General features: G+C 34.8%; 1 protein-coding gene across 22 annotated transcripts in view; it reads right to left on the bottom strand.

The window, feature by feature from the left end:
* ERC1 (ELKS/RAB6-interacting/CAST family member 1) overlaps positions 1–18,878 on the bottom strand; it is a 539,792-nt gene that overhangs the window by 378,294 nt on the left and 142,620 nt on the right. For all 22 annotated transcript variants that reach the window (XR_005379702.1, XR_005379703.1, XR_005379704.1 and 19 more), the window contains one exon: positions 14,409–14,576. Coding sequence is in view for 19 of the 22 variants with exons in the window: in XM_038576363.1 (XP_038432291.1) it covers positions 14,409–14,576 (168 nt within the window). In the remaining 3 variants the exon portion in view is untranslated. The remainder of the gene's footprint in view (positions 1–14,408; positions 14,577–18,878) is intronic.

Here is an 18,878-nt window from a genome sequence, read left to right on the forward strand (position 1 = left end):
AGGAAAAACAGGGGTAGGAGAAAAAAGCAAGCAAGTCTGACAATTACAGGAAGATAAAGTAGATAAAGAACAAAATACATGTATGATACTTGAAGCTATTTTCTGGTTAGGGTGCACATACTGGTGCAGAAAGAAAAAACAGCATGAAAAGTTATTCCATCGAAGTCTGATTTAATAGCTTCTTCAGGTAGTTAATTATTTCAACTTCTTAATCAGAGTTGACAGGTAACTGGGCATATATCCAAATGGCTATTCCCACAGGTGAGAATGCAATGCAAGTTAATTCATGTCAAATTAAAAGCAGTTTCTAAGCAAAAGAAAATACTGACTATGCTTCAAAACTTTGATCCAGTATTTTTTTAAATCCTTTGTCCCTTTCTAGATACCTACCTATATATTTATTACTCTGACAAGTTCCTGCTACAAGAAACCTCTAAGAACAACCTTTATCACAATAGGGATCTGACCCTTCCTATTTGCTTGCTAAGTACCATTTTCAAGTTTAAAATGTGTGCTTGGTCAAAATAGAAATCAGGGCACTATGAACTAGAGCTTGCAAAACTATATGGCATTATATGGCACTCTATCAATAGAAAATGGACCCTGATAAACATAAACTCTCAAGTTATTCACTAATTACTCAAACAGAGTTAAAAATCCAAGGAAATGATGTTTTAATAAGGGTCAAAATTATTTCTATGTTGTACATAGCATTACAATATAAGCCTCTGAATGGTTCTTATTTATATTATACCTTAGCACTTAAAAATAAGGCATTTATCCAAAGGCTATGTTCTCTCAGGTCCATTCCTATTGCCAACATGATAATGTTGACAGAACAAGTTTCCACATTTCTCCAGATGAAAACTGCAAGGCTTGATCCCTATCCCAGGAATGCAAGGTTGGTTCAACATACAAAAATGAATCAATATAATGTACCATATTAATAAAGAACAAAACCACACAACCATCTCAATAAATCTAGAAAAACCATCTGACAAAGTACAACACTTTTTCATGATAAAAACACTTGATTTAAAAAAAAAAAAACACTCGATAAACTAGGAATAAAAGGGAACTTCCTCAACCTAATAAAGGACTTCTATGAAAAATCTACACTGAACATCCTACTTAATGGTGAAAGCCTTTTTCCTAAGATAAAGAACAAGACAAGGGGGCACCTGGCTGGCTCAGCCAACAGAGTATGTAACTCTTAATCTCAAAGTTGTGAGTTCAAGCCCCATGTTGGGTACAGAGATCTCTCACAAAAATAATAAATAAATAAAAAACAAATAAAAATAAAAAATAAGGATACAGGCTTTCCCTAGCTCTATTCACCATTGTACTAGACATTTGGGAATAGCAATTGAGGAAGAAAAAATAATAAAAGACAGCCACATTGAAAAAGAAGTATAAATATCTCTTTGCAGATGGCATAATCTTATATACAGAAATTATTTAAAAATCCACTCAAACACTATTAGAGCTAATAAGTTTATTAGCAAAGTTGCAAAACACAAAACCAATATACAAAAATCAGTTGTATATCTGTATACTAAAAATTAATCTGATAATGAAGAAAACAATTTCATTTATAATAGCATCAAAAAGAATAAAATATTCAGGAATAAATGTAAAGAAGTTCATGACTTACAAATTGAAAACTACAAAACACTGAAAAAGGAAATTAACAACAGAAATGGATACACTGATCTCAAAATTCATATAGAATTACAAGAGACCCCCAAAAGCTAAAACAATCTTAAAAAGGAACACAGAGGATTCACAATTCCCAATACACAAACCTACAAAAATCTACAGTAATCAAGACAGGGTGGGATGACACATAGAGAGGCATATACATTGATGGAACAGAATTAGGAGTTCAGAATGAACACAGGTGTCTATAACCAATGGAGTTTTAGCAAGGGTCCCAAGACCATTCAATGAGAAAAGATTTGTCTTTCAACAAATGGTGCAAGGACAACTGGATACCCACATACAAAATATCAAAGTTGGACTCCTACCTCACATCAAAAATTAACTTGGAATTGAGTAAAGATCTAAACGTAAAATCTAAAGCTACAAAACTCATAGGAGAAAATGTAGGAGGAAATCTTTGTGATCTTCAATTAAGCAATGGTTTATTTGCTACAACACCAAAAGCAGAAGAAACCAAGAAAAAAAAAGATAAAGTGGCCTTCATCAAAATTTAAATCTCTTGCGTGTGCACCAAAGGATGCTATCAAGAAAGTGAAAAGATAACCAGAGACTAGGAGAAATATCTGCAAATCTGTTATGAGTGGAGTCTCCAATATATAAAGACTTTCCAGAACTCAATCATAAGAAAACAAATAATTGAAAAGTAAACAAAAAAAACATGAATAGGCATTTCTCTAAAGAAGATATACAAATGGCCAAGTATATGAAAAGATGTTCAACATCATTAGTCATGGAAATTCAAATGAAAACAACGAAAAGATACTACTGCATACCCATTAGAATGACTATTTTAAAAAGAAAAATACCACATGTTGATAGGAATCCAAAATCATAGAGCTGCTTTAGAAATAGTTTGGCAGTTTCTCAAAAAGTTAAACATGAAGTTAACATCAATTCCATTCTTAAGATATATACACAAGAGGATGAAAACATACAAGTTCATACAAAAACTTGTACATCATTATTCATAGTAGGCAAAAACTGTAAACAACCCAAATGTCCATAAACTGATGAAAGGATACACAAAATATGCTATATTCATCCTAATGAAATATTATTCGGACATAAAAAGGAATGAAGTACTGACACTTGAGTGAAGTATTACAACATGATGAACCTTGAAAACACTTCAAAAAACCAGACACAAAAAGCTGCATGTGATATGATTGTCCAGAACAGGCAAATCCATAGAGATAAAAAATAGATTAGAAGTTGCCAGAGGATAAGGAGTTATGACTGTTGACAGGTTCTTAAAAATGCTCTGTAATTGAATAGTGGTGATGGTTGCACAAATGTGTACGTATACACAAAACAATGAATTCTACAGCTTAAAATGGTAAATTCTATGATATGTGGATTATAGCTCAATTAGGAAAAAAAATCTAATTAACCCCTAGTGCTAGCTTAAATGTCAAAGTTCCACAATATCCATCAATGAAGTGTGAAAGTACTCTAAGCCTAAGATTTATCCTATTTTATTCCCCAAATTAACACAAAACAATTTAGCCGTATTTCTCTGTTCTTTAGACTTTAAAATTTTGATTAAAAAAAATTCTTTTGAATCTATGCAATACTCAGTCCAATTATCTTCCAGATGGCAATCTCTTCCACTTAGAGCACCAATATACAAAGTTTTCATCTAGACAAGTGTGCTTCTCACCTAAGGTGAATCTCTCTCAAGTAAATACGTAGCTACGCTAACTCACCTTCTGTTGTTAGGCCATCCTTTGTATCCCTTCTTTACACCTTAATCCCTTGCACTTTTTTAAAAAATATTTTTATACCCTGTGATAATTCCTGAAGTGGGTAAAACAATTTTAGACTGTTTGGAATTCCTTCTGATTTGAGGTGACTTCTGTTGGGAACAGTGGATGACAGCAGAAGCTCTATGAATAATAACAGATTAAAACACTGAGTAACAGAGAAATAGAAAAATCCCTCTTCCATTCTGATTAATAAGGTTGCAACATCATAAGAAAACAAAAAAGGGACCTAAAGCTATATCACCTATCACACACACACACAAAAAAAGGACTTCATATTCTCAACCCCTTATTCAACATTTTTATTGAACTGGAGCAGATATTTTCCAAAGATGGCCACAATAATACCTCCCACGTACAGATTCTTGTGCAATGTGACTTTGCCATGCCTCCATTAAGAAGTGAAGTCTATTTCTTGACCCCAACCCGGAATCAAGGTAAGTCCTATGACTATGACAGAGTACAAAGGAATACAAAGGAACCTTCTGCCACTTCCAAACCCACTCATAGCATAACCCATAAACAGTCAGACAGCTTCTGCTTCTAACATCTATGACTGTGGAGTCAGGTGCCACATAAGAAGTGTGACAACTCTCATCATGCTATGGGATACCCAGGACATATGCAGAAGCCCTGAGGCAAAAAACACCATGTAGCCATTTAGCCAGAGGCCAACGAGTACCTAGACAGAATGTAGGCAAATGAAAAGGCCAGCTTGGCAGTGGATCATCCAACTGCTGACACCCCCAGCTGTCACCAAACAAAGCAAGGACAAACTACCCAGGAGAGCCCTCCCTGAATTCATGACTCACAAATAAATGAGCATTCAAAAATGGTTTTTTAAGCTTCTAAGCTTTAGAAATACTTCATTATGCAGCAATAGGATTTTCTCCAACTACTATTAAGCAGTGCTATTGTTGCTTTAATCACTTATATCTGAAGTTTATTGTTTTTAGATGATCAGAATGTAGGGATGAGGGGTTTTATAGTTTTTATTTTTTTGGAGAGAACTGTTTTGGAAGTAGAAGGGATGGTGAACAGGAATACATCATAATTAAAACAATTTATAATGAGGTAAACTTTTCCTAGGGAATAACTGATGAGTTATTACACTCATTACAAAATATCACTTGTATAAGACCAACATTATTAACAAACTAGAAGTTAAATCAGACTTTCCCAAGTTCAGATATCAACCTCCTTAAGGTTTACTTGAAAAAGCGAGGGTGGGGGAAATGAGACAGAGGAAAGTTATATGAAGCCAAGTAAATTCATACAGAGTATATTCCCCAACAAAAATACCATCATCAGATTTCATCTACTATCCATTCTGCCTTTTGATAAAATATTTCAAGAATTTAGCTGTACATGTTCTCCATAAACAAAAAAAATTTTTTTAATAATAAATTTATTTTTTATTGGTGTTCAATTTGCCAACATACAGAATAACACCCAGTGCTTATCCCGTCAAGTGCCCCCCTCAGTGCCCGTCACCCATTCACCCCCACCTCCCGCCCTCCTACCCTTCCACCACCCCTAGTTCGTTTCCCAGAGTTAGGAGTCTTTATGTTCTGTCTCCCTTTCTGATATTTCCTACCCATTTCTTCTCCCTTCCCTTCTATTTCCTTTCACTATTATTTATATTCCCCAAATGAATGAGAACATATAATGTTTGTCCTTCTCTGATTGACTTATTTCACTCAGCATAATACCCTCCAGTTTAAACAAAAAAAAATTTTTTTAAACAAAAAATTTTAATTAAACTGTGTTCTATTAGAAAAAGAAGTAAAAAAAATGAAAAAAGAAAATTCTAATGTCTAAGTATATTAAGTTTTCAACTTAATGTCCAATTAGACTGACTTGGTCATCTCTAGCTTCATTAATAGCTGGGCTGTGACTTTAAAATAGTAACATTTAGAAAACATTGCAATGAATCCTTATTAAAAGTAAAATATGACAATTTTTTAAAATACTAATTTTCTGAGTAAAATACTAAATACTGTTTTTTAGCGATAAAAGATAATATTCTTCTATTTTATGATATTGGAAAAGTGAAGAAAGTAGCACTACCTTAGCCTAGACTCCAGAGAAAACAAATAGAACATATTAAAAAACCTATTCTTTGACTTCCTACCCAAAACAAAATAACAGAGGTGACTTAAAGAGCCAATCTAGGATCAAACAAACCAACTGCAACCTTCTAATTCTATATATCAATCAACTTTCTGCTACTGTTAAATCTAAACTCTAAATACCCAAGCCTAGGAAACTGGAGAAGTAAGCAAGGGGAAACCAACAGAAGTTACAGAAGCATAGAAGGGAATGATGGTAACATCTGTGTCACCAAATTAAACTCCAAGCTACATTATCATTTATAATCAATCAAGCAAGAAGCTGTACAATTTTAACACAGATTTTTGATGCAGCTCAGATTCAAATGCTCAATTACATTTTCCAGGTCAGTGATTTATTATAAAGATAAGAAATTTACTGTAACACAAAACTACTTAAAACCATAGGGGAGAACCCTCGGAAGGAGAAGACCAATGCTAATCCCATTGTACAGCATGCTTGGCCATCTGCTATTGTCCCATTCTGTTTTCTGAGCACAGCGTTATCTTAATACCCCACGGTAGGTAAATTTCTAGTTTCTGACAGAAAATCCTTAGGGCCAGAGAAAAGAAAAGCTGAATTCTCTTATTAATTTCCTAAATAAACTAAACAGAAAATAAAGATGAGAGTATTCACTGAAAACTTTCTCAGTATGTAAGAACTGGAAATAATTTTCCCAGAGACCCGGTAATAAGAGAGTTCACAATAAGAAAGAAAACAGTTTTGGACAGGGGTCTGCCAGAAATTTTTAAGAATTCCTGTTACAAAATGTTTAAAAAGCAAAGGCAGAATTCTAAAGCATAACACTGTGTAAAGGAACACTATTCCCATATTTTCATTCACACTGCTCTCTTGGCTTGGGATGTCTCACTCCTTCCCCATCTGCTCAGCAAAGTTTCAAGAGCTCCTTTTACACAAGTTCAAATAAAAAAAAAAAAAAAAAACCTCCTCGCTTTGTACCTCACTATACACCAGGTGTATCCCCACTTCTTTAACTCCCAGAAATTCATAACTATGAGAGAAGAAGCCACATCTTATTTAATTATCTTTGTACTTAGCACAATGCCTACTATATAGGAGAAGGCTCTATACCAAATGGATGAATGAAGGCAGTTTAGAGGGATGGGGGAGCCACAAAACACAATTTGACCATGCAGCTACAAATGTACTCAGTGAGAGAGAAAAAGAAGAAACAGCAAACAATACTCTAGTGTATATAAATATACACATTGCTTAGAAAGCTAGGAAAATGTGGGGGTAGTGGTCCTGAAAAAGCCCAAAACAGCTGAGTATATCACTGGCTCATGACCAAGGCATCACTGTAAAAGAATTATACAGAGTGATCTCTCCAACTGACTCAGATTTTTAAGACAGGTTTATAAGGATCTGAATGAAGAACACAGAGAAATAAAATTTTTTAAAAAGACTAGACCTGAAAACAAACTGTTACAAAAAAAAATTCTACAGACAACAAAAAGAGCTTTAAGAATTGCTTTAATAAATAATCAATTTGAAAGAGGTAGAATATATCACAAAAGTCTTTTCTGGGTCTACTAAATATTTTATCACTTATATGAAAGTATAAAGAATACGCTCATAAATAGGTAGAAGGCATAAAGCTGAAGATCCTCAAAGATTAACTGGCTGGATTCAGCAAAGTAAAATTTAAATTTAGTTGAGAATGAACAATATTAAGGTGTGCCTAGGTGGCTCAGTCGGTTAAGCATCTGCCTTCCGTTCAGGTCATAATCTCACAGTCCTGGGATCGTTCACATCAGGCTTAGTATAGAGTTGCCTTGCCGCTCTCCCTCTGCACCCCCTCCCACTTGTGTGTGCTCTCTCTGAAGTAAATAAATAAAAATCTTTTTAAAAAGAATAAACAATATTAACACCTTATAGCCACAGTGTGCAACACCTTACAGGTTCCAAGACACTTTAATACACATTACATCATTTAACAAAAACCTCCCGAGATAACTATTATGCCCTGTCTATAGATGAAAAAACTGAAGACTAATCAGTTTTACTGAGTTTCCCAATATCACATTTCATCTAGGGCCAAGAATATTAATATTGTTCTAATCATCTCTCTTGCAATTAGGTCCAAAGTTCCAATTGAAAAAGTAAAGTATGGAAGAAAAATGAGTTAAGACAAATAACTGCCATTAGAAAAATTAACCAGGGCAAATGAGAACACTGGGAGGAAGAGAAATATTTCATGTAGGAAAATATGATTTGAGGGTTGTCAAATGGCAAGTTCCCAATACCTAAAAAGTCATTCTACAGGAAGAGGATTATACTTGTTCAATATGACCCCAAGTCAATCTCAATCAGCAAATACTATTAAGTAGCTGAATTCTGATTCAAGGAAAGAAGGTCAAACTGTCCAAGTCATTAATTCATCGTAAGTGGACATATTTGATCATAAGCTGAATAAACCCTTTGCCAGAGAATTTACACGAAATTTTTTATCAGACAGTAAAATTTTATCAAGTAAGACTGTACATCTGTATCAGACATTGTTTCAAAATGTACAAATGAACTTCTAGGGAAAAGTAATTCTGATTTTAGAATTATAAAAATGTACCATGCAAATTTAACAAAACTTAACCTGCCTCATTATTTTAAGTTATGTTAAATAATATTTAATACATACATATTATGAAGGATAATAAATACACACAAACTCATTACCCATCTTAAGATACTTACATATCCCTCCTTATGCATCTCTCTGCCTTCCCTATTTCTAAAAGAAATGACAAAAAAATAAAAATAAAAAATAAAAAAAATAAAAGAAATGACTGTGTTGAATTTTTATCCTAAACATTTCTTTCCCTTAAAATAATAGGTTCCATTGTGTGACTATACCAAAGTTACCTACTCATTCTTCTCTTAAGAACATTTATATAGGGATCCCTGGGTGGCGCAGCGGTTTGGCGCCTGCCTTTGGCCCAGGGCGTGATCCTGGAGACCCGGGATCGAGTCCCGCGTCGGGCTCCCGGCATGGAGCCTGCTTCTCCCTCTGACTGTGTCTCTGCCTCTCTCTCTCTCTGTGTGACTATCATAAATAAATAAAAATTTATTAAAAAAAAAAGAACATTTATATAATATTTCCTCAGTTTTGTTATGTTTTTATTCCAAATAAGACTACTATGAACATTCCTATACATGTCTTAGAGTTCATCTACAGTATCTGTATCCGGAAGGTTATGTTTATGTTTAATTTTATAACTACTTTCCAAAGTAGTTGTACCAATTTAAAAATCCAACAGCACTGTTCAAGAAATCCAGTTGCCATATTTATCAACACTTGATACTGCCACAGACTTCATAATGTTTGCCAACAGAACATAAAAGGATAGGTATAAAATTGCTTCTAAATCTGGTTTTATTTTACAGTCCCCTGATTACAGTCAGGGTAAATTGCTCGTATCTATTTGTAAGATGTATTTCCCCATATTTTACATATATATATATTTCATTAATAGGTACATAGTTATAAAAGTATAAAAACATGTATCCTTCTCTAATATATGTGGTATGCATAAACATCAAAATTAAGTGTTCAACTCTGGAATAGAATGGAGGACAATACTATCAAGTAAATCTATGCCAAGGAATGTCAACTGCATTTGAAATTTTACTTCTTACTAAGCTGAATAATTACCATTACTTATACTATTCCCTATATTCTTTGTATCTTTGAAACAATTAGTTATAAAATTTGAAAGACAATATAAACATATACTCAATAAGCAAGAACTTAGGAAACATAGCACCTATGACTTTTCTGGAAAAAATTTCAAAGGAATTCTAGAACAACCAAGAATTAAATAAAAATTTAAATTGGGACGCCTGGGTGGCTCAGTGGTTAAGCATCTACCTTTGGCTCAGGGCGTGATCCCTGATCCTGGGATCGAGTCCCACATCAGGCTCCCTGTGGGGAGTCTGCTTCTCCCTCTGCCTATGTCTCTGCCTCTCTCTCTCTCTCTCTCTTTCTCTCTGTGTGTCTCTTATGAATAAATAAAAAATCCTTAAAAAAGAAAACTATAAAGCTTGCAGTATGAAGCAGGAAGATGGTGGCAGAGTAGGAGGACCCAAGGCTCACCTTGTCCTACTAACACAACTCGGTAACTATAAAATTTTCCTAAATACCTCTGAAATCAGCCTCATGATGGACAGAACAAACTCTACAACTAAAGGGAGAGAAGAAACCACATGGAAGAAGGTAGGAAGTATGGAGACATGGTTTCAGGGAGACAAAGATCTCAGGTACTGTGGGGGAAGGGTCAGAGAGAAGGGCAAGAAAGAGAGAGGGGAGCACACAGGGGAAAGCACAAGGAAAACATTTCCCCAAAGCCACTGACTTGGAAAATGAGAGGAGCCGAATTTCATCAGTTCTTGCAAGCAATGGAGACTAAAGCCTAGAGTTTAAAGGTCAGCGGGCTTGGCTGGGATAGAGTCCTGGAGAGACAGCAGGCAAACAACCTGGGGGCAGACAATGCAGAAACACCTGGGGCACACAGTGGGGAAATTACACACTCTTCTCAGAGCACTCCCTTCAGAGATAGCATTCACAAAGACACCTCTCTGGAAACAATGGAGCTTGCCAGCACCATTTCTTTCCCTGCCCCTCAGCATAAATACAAGGCCACCAGTGGGAAGCAGCACAGCACCCACAATGGGCTGCTTAACTTGCTTACACTAAGCCCCACCCCCCTGGGCTCCAGTGGAACTGCCCTTCTCAGTCACACCTGCCTCAGTCTCAGGGCAGTGGGACCCTGTCCCAGAAGATCAGTACATATCCCTCCATACCACGTCTTCAGACCAGAGTTTTTTGAAGGGCCTCAATTACAGTGGAGATGGTGGCAGGTCTCATTTCACAAGCAGAGCAGAGTATACCAAGCTAAAACTTGCCACATTCAAGCCAGGAAGCAAACACTGCTGACAGCAGGCAAGGAGGGCCTCTATCAATGACTGGATGAAGGGCAGAGCAGCCAGAACACAAAAGCAGAGCACATGCAGCATACACAGGAGACACTAACACTCCCCTGCTTGGACAATACATGACCTCTCTTTCCTCATAAGGCCTGACTTTTCTAACACCTAGAAGAAGGCAGACACTTAGATAAAATGTAAAGACAGAGGAATTTATCTCAAATGAAAGATCAAGATAAGGCCAGAGATCTTTGAAACAGATATAAGGAACATACCTGATGAAGAATTTAAAGCAATGATGATAAGGATACTCACTGGCCTTGAGAAAAGAAGCCATTGGTGAGACCCTTACCACAGAGATAAAAGAGTTAAAACCGAATCAGTGATGAAGAGTGCAATAAATGAGATCAGAACCACACTTGATGCAATGAACAGCAGGCAAGAAGAAGCAGAGGAACAAATTAATGACCTAGGAGACAAAATAATGATAAGCAATGAGGCTGAACAAAAGAGAGAAAGAAGAATTATGCCACAGGAGAATAGACTTAGGGAATTCAGTGACTCCATCAAACATAGTTTAACATTCGTGTTATAGGAGTCCCAGAATAAAAAGAGAAAGGGGGGCAGAAAATTTATTTCAAGAAATAATAGCTGAAAACTTACTTCACGGGGGAAGTAAACAGACATACACCTCCAGAAAGCACAGGGCACTCTGCTCAAGATCAGTAACAGCAGGCCAACACGAAAACATATTGTAATCACATTTGCAAAATAGAGTGATAAAGTCTTAAAAGCAGCTACACAAAAGAAGTCATTAACTTACAAAGGAAAACCCATAAGGCTAGCTGGAGATTTCTCAACAAACTTGGCAAGCCAGAAGGAAATGGCACGATATATTCAAAGTACTGAACAAGAAAAATCTGCAACCAAGAATACTCTATAAGGCAAGGCTGTCATTCAGAATAGGAGAGAGGGTTTTCCAGGCAAAGAAGAACTAAAGGACCACTAAACCCGCCCTGCAAGAAATATTAAAGGGGACTCTTTGAGTGGAAAGGAGAGATCAAAAGTGACCACTAAACCCGCCCTGCAAGAAATATTAAAGGGGACTCTTTGAGTGGAAAAGAGATATCAAAAGTGACAGTATAAAGGTAGGAAAAACAAAAACAGTGTAATTAAATATTTCACTAAAAACCAATATAGGAACTCACACACCAAAAGGATATAAGTAAAATAACATCTACCTAAAATGGGAGAGGAGAGGAAGAAAGAATGGATACAAACTTGAACAACCATCAACTTAATATAGACTGATATTTGGGGGCACCTGAGTGGCTCAGTCAGTTAAGCGTCCTGACTTCATTTGGGCTCAGGTCATGATCTCAAGGTCATGAAATGGAGCCCTCTGTCAAGCTCCACGCTAGCAAGAAGTCTGCTAAAAGTCTCTCTCTCCCTCTCCCCCTGCTCATCCCCCTTTACGTGCTCTAAAAATAAAAAAAATAAATCTTTAAAATGTGTGTGTGTGTGTGTATAGCCTGATATTGCAGAAGAGATTATATGCAAACCTAATGGTAACCATGTAACAAAAGCACTAATAAACCTGCAAAGAATAAAGAAAGAAATCCAAATATATCACTATAGAAAATCAGCAAAAACATGAAAAAGGATGAGAAAATCTCCAGAAACTACCACAAAACAAGTAATAAAATGGCAATAAATACATATCAATAATTACTCCAAATGTAAATAAATTATATGCTCCAATCAAAAGACATAGGGTTGACAGAGTAGATGAAAAAACCAACACCATCTATATGCGGCCTACAAGAGACTCATTTTAGATCTAAGACACCTAGAGATTGAAAGGGAAGAGATGGAAAAACAATCACCACACAAATGGATGTCAAAAGAAAGCTGAATACCAGTACTTTATCAGACAAACTAAACTTCAAAGACGGTAACAAGAGACAAAGAAAGGCATTATAAAATAACAAAGGGGAAAATTCAACAAGAAGATACAACAATTGTAAATATTTATGTACCCAACATAGAAGCACCCAAATATATAAAACAATTAATAACAAACATAAAGGAACTAATTGATAATAAAATAATAGTAGGGAATTTTAACACCCTACTTACATCAATGGACAGATCATCTAAGCAGAAATCAGTAAGAAGACAATGGCTTTGAATGACACACTGGACCAGATGGACTTAACAGATATATTCAGAACTTTCCATTCTAAAATAGCAGAATACACATTCTTTTCAAGTGCATATGGAACATTCTCCTAGAACACGTATTAGATCATAATACAGGACTCAATAAATACAAAATGACTGAAGTCATACTACACACCTTTTCTAACCACAGTGCTATGAAACTAGAAGTCAACCACAAGGAAAAGTCTAGAAAGACCACAAATACATGGAAGTTAAACACCATGTCAAGTAAGAAATCAAAGAAGAAATTTTAAAAGTACATGGAAACAAATGAAAACGAAAATACAATGGTCCAAAACCTCTGGGATGCAGCAAAAGCTGTTCTAAGAGGGAAGTTAATAGCAATTCAGGGCTATCCCAAGAAGCAACAGAAACCTCAAAGAACCTAAACTTATGGCTAAAAGAGCTAGAAAAAGACCAACAAAGCCTATAGCCAGCAGAAGAAAGGAAATAAAGATTAGAGCAGAAATAAAATGATATTTAAAAAAAAACAGATCGGTGAAACCAGGAGGAGCTGATTCTTTGAAAAAATTAATAAAATTGATAAACCCCTACCCAGACTTACCAAAAAGAAGAAAGGACCCAAATAAATAAAATCACAAATGAGAGAAGAGAAATAACCAACATCACAAAAATACAAACAACTGTACAAGAATATTATAAAAAACTATATGCCAACAAATTGGACAACCAAAAGAAATGAATAAATTCCAGGACATATAAACTATCAAAACTGAAACAAGAAGAAATAGGAATTGAATAGACCAATTACCAGCAAAGCAACTGAATCAGTAATCAAAAATCTGCCAACAAAAAAGTCCAGGACCAGATAGCTTCACGAGGGTGATTTCTAACAAATATTTAATTACTATTTTTTTTTAATTTTTTTTTAAATTTATGATAGTCACAGAGAGAGAGAGATCGAGAGAGAGAGAGAGAGGCAGAGACATAGGCAGAGGGAGAAGCAGGCTCCATGCACCAGGAGCCTGACGTGGGATTCGATCCCGGGTCTCCAGGATCCGGTGCGATCCGGTGCTAAACCGCTGCGCCACCGAGGGATCCCTCTAACAAATATTTAAATGAGTTATTATGTATTCTTCTCAAACTATCCCAAATAAACAAAAAAAGGAAGGAAAACCTTCAAATTCATTCTATAAGGCCAGCATTACCCTGATACCAAAATCAGATAAAGAAATCACAATAGAAGAGAATTACAAGGGCACCTACATGGCTCAGTAGGTTAAGCATCTGATTCTTGATCTCAGAATCATGAGTTCAAGCCCCATGTTGGGCTCCATTCTGGGTATAGAGCCTACATTAGAAAAGAGAGACAGAGAGAACTAGAGGCCAACGTCCCTGATGAGTACAGCATACTTAATAATGAGCACTGAGTAATGTATAGAATTCCTGAATCACTATACTGTACATCTAAAACTAATAGAACACTGTATGTTAACTATACTAGAATTAAAATTTAAAAAAACAACAACAACAAAATTTTTTAAGAGAGCATTTTAGGAGAAAGGGTGAGGAGGAGATATATATACACATAGGCATACACACACACACACACACACACACACACACACAGTAAGAATGAGATATAGCCAGATGTAGGAAACTAAATTCCAAACACCTGCACCTCACCTTCTTCTGAAGAACATTAACCTTCCTCTCCTTCACATCCAGCATGTCCTTGAGGTCATGTATCTCTCCAGCTTGTGTCCCCTTCTCCTCCGCCATATCCTGAATTTGTTTTGTCTTCTTATTCAGCATGGTTTCCTTTTCTTCCAAACGCAATCGGAGAGCATCCACCTAAGAATTTTTTTTTACAAATGATTAATTGAAAGAAAGGAATGTAATCCCTTCCAAATACATGTGTATAGTTGCCCAAATGAAATTAAATAGAGTGGTATTCTATTATTGGTAAATATAATTATTGCTATTTAGAAATTAAACCCTAAAACTTTATGAGCGCTTTTGTAATAAAAATAAAATTTACATCAGTTAAGTAAACAATGATATCAGGATAAATAGATCTGAATCAAAGACAATATGAAGAACTATTATAAAGAGATCGAGTTTTGGCAATTCTATTGAAGAGTTTCAGCAGATTCCTGGGCCCAGTCACAAGAGTTTCTGATTCAATGGGTTTGGGGCTCAAGAATTAAGTTTTTCTAACAAGTTCCCAAGTGATGCTACACTGCTTTAGAAAATCTAAAATTAGAAAGAAAACCATAAACATCCCAAAGCATGACTCTTGCTGTATCACAAAATAGGAACTAGAGGTAGAATATGATGCTTTTTAGACTAACAATCCCATAATGCACTGAAACATCTGTGCAAAGGAAAGCAAGGTCTACTTTCAGGCCCAAAGACTAGTCTGCTAAAGTCTAGCATCCAATTACCTTTATCCCCCAAGTTTAACAGTTTTCTCTAAATATAACTTTCAAATAACTAGAAATCTAATGACAGTACTTATTTTTAAATCCATTCAAACCAAATTTCACTAAGCAAACTCATACACCAAAATTATTTTGGGTTTTTTGTTTTTTTTTTTTTTTGCTTTTCCACTAAGGATTTATAATTCAGCAAACAGTTACCTACTTATTATAGCAGAACAGGGAGGTGGATTTCTTTCATCTTAAGAAAGAAATATAATGTGAAATATAATGTGAGTCATATGCAAGCCACATATGAAATTTTAAACTTTCTAGCAGCTACATTAAAAAATAAAAAATAGATAAAATTAATTTTAATAATATATCCTGTTTAATCTATATTATCATTCCAAACATGTAATCCTTAATAAAAACTATTAATGAGCTCTTTTATTTTACATTCTTTATTTCATACTACATCTTAAAAGTCCAATGCATATTTTATATACCATATTTCAAGTGCTCAATAGCCATACATGGCTGGTGGCTACCACAGTGAAAATACAAATCTAAGATATCAAGTATGTTTCTATAAAACTTCCTTACCTTGAACATATCGTGTATTATTTTTCCTGGCTGTCTGAGGATTAACCAATCCACAAAGAAAAATTAGTTAACATAGGTAATGACTCACATTTAGAGTATACCAAAATTATCAGGAAAAATCTAATATTGTATCTAAACTATAAGGTATCTGAGAACCAGTACTGTGTGTATGGTAGTACTTACTGCTTAGTAAGTACTATGGAAAATTTCCTACAAGACTAATCTCACTTGAGACTCTATAGTTAAGTCATTATGCACTTATAAATTATCTTAGACTATGTTGGAAAGGAAAAATATGTAAATAAACTAGATTTCACTCTGCTAAACTGAATTTCTACCAACCATGTCAATGCCACTAATTCCACCAAGCCAGTAATTGGGGAGTAGTCTTTTTAGTGTCCATTTGTAATTCTTCAAAGTTCTACCATGCCCCCTCAATAAACACTTTTCACTTCTGATTTCCTTCTATTCTATTTTAATAAATGATATATTGTAACCTTATTATATTCTGGAAAGGTCCACCTAAGAACTTTCAAACTCTTAAACTCTTATTTCTGAAATCTGTTTTCTTTCTTCTACACCTACTAAATCTATTCTTTATGCATAGCATAACCTTTGATATATCATCTCTTTTTTCATCATTCATCCCTATTCTGGTTTATCTTGTTTTTCTCCCAGCCTGAGCAATCCTTTCAAACAGCCTCTTATCATTTCAAATGGTTTTCTTCATTCTACCCTCAAGATTTCTGAACCTTTCTGCATATGGTCATGTATATGCTCGCCAACCATATATACAGTATATTAAAAATTCTCCCAATTCTATCCTCAAGCATATCTTCACTTGTATTCTCCCTATGTAAAATTTCACTTTCCCATGGCAATCTGGGAAACCAGGACTTAGAAAAGGTAGTTATAAATAAGCAATAGAGGAAGAATTTAAGATTAACTGGTCTATCTCCAGATCCTATAATCTTAACCAATTATATAATACGCTACCCCTCTAAGAGCTAGACAAATATATATATATATATTTCATTTAAGTAAAATTCTAGAAAATGTACACTAATTACAGTAATAGAAAAGAATAGTAATAGATCAAGAATTCCCTGGAAAGAGGATGAAAGGGGGAGCAGTGAAGAATATCAGGCAAAAGCAAAAGAAAGGGATTACAAAGAGGTATGAGAAATATGGGGAGCATGTTCATTATCTTCACTGAGGTACTGGAAGGAAATATAGGAAAATACTTTTAAGACATTGAGGCATGGAAGGCTTCATTTTTAAAGACACAGAAAGTATACACCATAAAGAAAACATACTGTTAAATCTAACTGTGCTAAAATTTAAACTTTCACATCATGATACCATTTTACAGTGTTGTTTTCCTTTTATCTATACTTTATGTGCCTGAAATAGTTCTTAATAACAGTAATATTAAAGAACATTGGTGAATGTTTATACTTGCTTTAAAAATGTCAATATTTTATAAATGAATAAAATTAAATGTGATCCAATATTGAATTTCAATTTTTTAAATTTATGACCATTTATAATCACTCTGAAAAAATTTAAATTATCTAGGTATAAATCTAACAAAACATGTAAAGGATCTATATACTGAAAATTACAACTAATAAAAGAAATCAAAGAAGATCTAAACATGTTCTTCCCTTGACTATCTTATAAAATGTCATGTGTCAAGATAGCCAGCCTACTTAAAATTTTCCTCAGAGACCTGGAAAAAGAAAAGATTAAAGTAATTTTTAAAAATGTTTTGCTAAAAAAAAAAAAAAAAAAAAAATGTTTTGCTAACAAACAGTAGAACTACAATAAATCAAGGCCAATGAATCCAAGAGAGATCACCAACAAAAATGTGCAAGTTTTGCTGCCTGCATAGAGTACTAAAGATCTCAGAGCAAGAATTAAAATCCAATACAAAACAATGATGAATTAGGTGATTTCCAGAGTTCCCCAACAGTCCTTTCTAAAGTGCAAGATGACAAAAGTCTTTACACTTCCTTGGTTTTCCGTCACCAACCTATTCAAATCACAAACACTCTACCATGCAAAGAAACAAAAAGATCTACAAGACAAATGTCAGAATTGAATACTGATTCAATTTGGAGAAAAGGATTGCCACCACAGAGCAAAGACCTTTGTGGAATATGAAATTCAACAACCAGCCTGCTTAAGATGCCAAAAGAGCCCATTGACCCTTATCCACTTGGCATTCAGGCACAGCTCAAGCTGGCCTGTGTGGCTACTAATCCTATTTGACAGTATCAGATTTGGTTCCAATTAGCTGAATCCATTACAGAGCATCAGTCACGGTTAATTCAAGAGGGTACTTATTGAACCCACGGACTCTTCTGCACAGTTAAAGAGGTCAAAGTCTTAGAAAAGTATACATGTCAGAAATTTTTAAAATACATAAATTATATGCTAAATCATTTGCACCTAATTTCTACGTTCTAATTTGTATTCTGTATACTCTATATTCTACTTCTACCCATATACCACATATCCCAATAACCACAAGCAAAAAACAAAGTAAATCACCTAAAGACGTTTCACACAATATTCCCAAAATACATTAAATTCTTTTTATAAGGGCAAAAGCCCAGACATTTAAACTTATAGATAAGTCTTAACTGCCGAATTTCCTTGTCTCTCAATTCTTCTCTACATTAATTTCAGAAAAATGAAATGTTTTCCACCTATGGGTAAGGAATCAGAATACAACACGAATACATCTCTTAGCATTTCTAAATGTTTCTCATCCTGATAGTAACAAAGTCCCACAGAACAATAACTGTAAGACCTCATATTGCTATTCTTTACCAAGAGTCCCTAGATGTCGTCGCTGCATTTTTACATTATCCCTCACTCACTTAACTGACTCGTCAACGTGCCAGTGCTACCAAGTCATAAATACCTGCATGCCATTTTGGGAGAATGTCAGGTATGAGACCCACAGGAATTGATGACTGAAAAGGTAAAAAATGGAAACTCTCGTAATAAACATACAAATCTTTGGTGTAAGAGTAGCTGGAAATGCAGGCTTTCATATAAAAAGTATCTCAATCACAAATATTATGTACTCAAGTCCATTCTCTAATCACTAAGTGATCTT

The sequence above is a fragment of the Canis lupus genome, chromosome 27 (genome assembly GCF_011100685.1).
Source record: "Canis lupus familiaris isolate Mischka breed German Shepherd chromosome 27, alternate assembly UU_Cfam_GSD_1.0, whole genome shotgun sequence".
NCBI classification, from domain to species: domain Eukaryota; kingdom Metazoa; phylum Chordata; class Mammalia; order Carnivora; family Canidae; genus Canis; species Canis lupus.